Raw genomic sequence first — 3,364 nt, 5'->3', positions numbered from 1 at the left:
CCAAGCATAAAGATTGCCGGGTGTCGTTAGGGTTAGCCAGGGTAGTGTTGCGGGTAGGGTTAGAGGTGGCACACCGTCATGACGTTAGGGTTAGGATCACGTCGAGAGCTAGGGTTAAGTTAGGGTTACACGCTCCCCCGCCACGGCTCGAAGAAGGGCTCAAAAATCGACAAAACGGTCAACCTCGCGAAAAAATCGCGCGCTGCGCGCGCAGGAAGAGAAAGAGAGGGAGAGAGATTCATTGCCACCGCGCAACCACACCCCGGCGGAGCCCGGGAGAAAGTTGCCTAGCGCAGCGACACGACTTTCCCGGGGCGACGCCGGCGCGCGCGGAAAACGCGGTTTTCGCCAAAACGGTGGAGGCCGCCCCGCGCTGCCGGCCCATCAAACCCGCACCGCCTGAAGCCCTCGGGAAGGCCCTCAAAATGCCGACGCGGGAGGGCGAAAATCGCCTCGCTTCAGAGCCCGCGCGAGGACGGACCCCACGCCGCCCCACGAACGACCCGCGCAACCCGCGACCAACGGCCGTGCGGAGAATCGGCAGGAGACGTCCGCAGCCCCCAGGATCGTCCTCGTCCGATCTCACCATCGGCCACCATGACCCTCCCCGCGCGCGCTGCAAATCTCCAGGCCCTCTGCTCGACTTTGGACGACCGACTTTATTTCGGGTGCTAAAGCAGCTCGCACGGGCCCATCTCGCCGTCCCCGCCCCCGCCCGACCCCGCCCGGCAGGCCCGGCGCTGCTGGCTTCCCCCGCGCACCTCACGGGGCGCCATGACACCGCCTGCCAGGCGGCCTGCAGCAGTGCGGGACCAGCAGCTGCTACATTCCTTCGTCCTGACGCGCGAGCGAACACAGTGTATCGATTGTTCTGCGTTTAAAAACCCGCGAGAAAGCCACACATCAAGCAAGACCCACTCGGCCGCAGCGCGGGGCCGCGCCCACGCACCGGACTCGAGAGGCGCTTGCGAGATTTCCCCGCGACATAGTACTCATGCGCACAATTCCGCGGCCCGCCATGCTGTTCTCGTGGTGCGCCCCAAGCGGCACACGGCATGCGCAAAGGGGCGACGGCACCGCGCCCGCAGCAAATGTGCACCCCAAAACTCCTCGACCCCGCCCCGCCCCCGCAAGCACCGCCTCTCTCCTAATGTGTCACTCCCCCGCCGCGCAGCCGCGCCGTCAGCGCAGCTTCCGCGCCATCCGCGCCGTCTCCGCACCGCACCATCCGCCGTGTCCGCGCCGTGTCCGCGCCGTCAGCGCTGGGGCAGCGCCGCCTTTGTGGCGGGGCAGCGCTTGAGGAGCTTGGCCTGGATGCGCTTTCCGTACAGGGTCGAGCGGAGGGTGGGCAGGTGCGGCGTGATCTGTGCGACGAGCAGGGCGACCACGTCGTCCTTGCCGACGGTGAGGAGGGTCTGGATGACATAGTTTGCGAACGGGTCGTGCAGCAGCGTGGCGAACGCCTCGGACGCGGTCAGCTCGTTGGCGACCACCGCGACTGCGGTCGGGTCGCCCGACTTGAGGCACCTATGGGGAGAGATGGGGAGAGATGGGGGAGAGAGGAGGGAGAGATGGGTCGCCCGACGTGAGGCACTTTTCGATCACGTTGGAGGAGAACTTTTGGAGGGAGAGCTCCGCGAAGCCGCCGCGCAGCGCCTGCACGATCGCGTGCGTGAGCGGCGGCTGGCGCAAGTCGAGGATGTACTGCACGACGTAATTGCCTGTTCACAGCTGCAGGTGTGAAGAGACGCCGTTCACAGCCAGAGGATGTACTGCACGACGTAATTGCCAAACGGGTCGACGACGAGCTTGGGCGCGAGCCGCACGACCTCGCCGATGATCTCCTCGCGGTGCGGCGCCGGGGCGTGGTCCAGGCAGCGCTGCAGCACGCAGCAGCCGTGCCGGTGCGTCGCGATGGCGAGGCAATCCGAGACGGCGCGGTCATAGATGCCCGCGGCCAGCTCGGCGGGCAGCGCGGCGAGGCAGCGCTGCACCACGTGGTTCGCGTTCATGTCGCGGATGAGCTGCATGATCGAGGGCAAGAGCGCGGCGCACAGGGCCGACTGCTGGGCGGCACTGTCGGCGCACTCCACCATCTTTTGCACCACGCGCGTCCCGTGCACGTTGAGCGCGACCTGTTCACAGCTGGAGGTGTGAAAGACGCGCTGCTCGCACCACGCGCGCCCCCGTGCACGTTGAGCGCGACCTCGACCATCCGCTCGACCGTGCCGTCGATGAGTGCGGCGCGCTGCTCGCCGGTGCCGTACTGCACTAGCTTCTGCACGAGGTAGTTGCCGAACGGGTCCATGCCGAGGGAGACGACGTCCTCCTTGGTCGCCTAGTAAAGTACTGGCCGTTCACTCATTAACGGGTCCATGCCGAGGGAGACGACGTCCTCCTTGGTCGCCTCGAAGATGAGGTCGACATGCGGCTTGTGGCGCAAGTCGAGCTGGTCCTGGAAAAAAGAAAACGGGGCGGGCGTGTTTCTTGTGTCGGCGTGTGTGGTGGCGGCGTGCCGTTCTCCCATCCCTCCCTTGGGTTGTGTGTTTTCTTTCTTTCTTTCTTTTTGGCGTGCGGCGTGCGTGGCGAAGCGGAGCTGGGCGAAAGATGCGGAGAGATGGGAAGAGATGGGGGAGAGATGGCGAGAGAGATGGCGATAGGCCTGCAGGAAGCGGCAGCCGTTCTGCTCGTGGGCGAGCTCGCGCAAGCCGCCCATCTCGTGCGCCTCGTCGACCGTCCGGATCTCGCGCCTACGGGGGGGAGATTGCGGGAGATACGGGGAGATTGCGGGAGATGTGCGACTCGTCGACCGCCGCAACTCGCACCCCCGAAACATCAGCCGCTTCGGGTGGTGGCGCGCCTCGCCGCCGCCGGCGCCGGCCGCGTCGTGCTTGCCGATCTTGCCGCCGCCGCCGCCCATCCAGCCGCCCCCGTGCGGCTGCAGCGGCGGCGGCGGCTTCTGGGGTGCGCCTCCTCCCATCGCCGCCGACATGGCGACCGGGTCCCAGCCGCCGATAGCGGGTAGGGACGAGGGGTGGTACGGGTAGTGCTGCGGCGGCGGCTGCTGCGGCAGCAGGCCGGCGGGCGTGGTTTGCGGGAGGAGGTACTGGGGCATGACGGCGACGAGCTGCGGTACGCCGTTCATGTTCATCATGGCGAGCCCTGTGTGAGTCAAAAAGAGGGCTGGGGGAGAGGGCTGGAGGAGAGGCGCTGGAGGAGAGGGCTGGAGGAGAGGGCTGGGGGAGAGGGCTGAAAACAAGAAGACGTGTACGAGGGAGGAGGAGGAGGGGAAGACGGAGGCGAGCACTCTTGATGAGGAGGAGAGCGCCTGTCGGGAGGCCTTGGGGCAGCGGCGCCATGTGCC

At 66.8% G+C, this 3,364-nt stretch overlaps 1 protein-coding gene across 1 annotated transcript; it reads right to left on the bottom strand.

The window, feature by feature from the left end:
- Positions 1 to 849: 849 nt before the first annotated feature.
- On the bottom strand, positions 850 to 2,694 carry EMIHUDRAFT_416264 (hypothetical protein). Its single transcript, XM_005766688.1, has 6 exons — positions 2,663 to 2,694; positions 2,408 to 2,455; positions 2,207 to 2,338; positions 1,779 to 2,135; positions 1,595 to 1,704; positions 850 to 1,527 (listed from the first exon to the last, which is right to left on the bottom strand). The coding sequence occupies exons 3-6, from the start codon at positions 2,306 to 2,308 to the stop codon at positions 1,257 to 1,259; spliced, it is 840 nt and encodes a 279-aa protein (XP_005766745.1). The 5' UTR covers positions 2,309 to 2,338; positions 2,408 to 2,455; positions 2,663 to 2,694; the 3' UTR covers positions 850 to 1,256.
- Between the last annotated feature and the right edge of the window lie 670 nt (positions 2,695 to 3,364).

This window comes from Emiliania huxleyi (genome assembly GCF_000372725.1).
Source record: "Emiliania huxleyi CCMP1516 unplaced genomic scaffold EMIHUscaffold_50, whole genome shotgun sequence".
NCBI classification, from domain to species: Eukaryota; Haptophyta; order Isochrysidales; family Noelaerhabdaceae; genus Emiliania; species Emiliania huxleyi.
The sequence above is the reverse complement of the archived record's forward strand: the minus strand, read 5'-3'. Positions and strand labels throughout refer to the sequence as shown.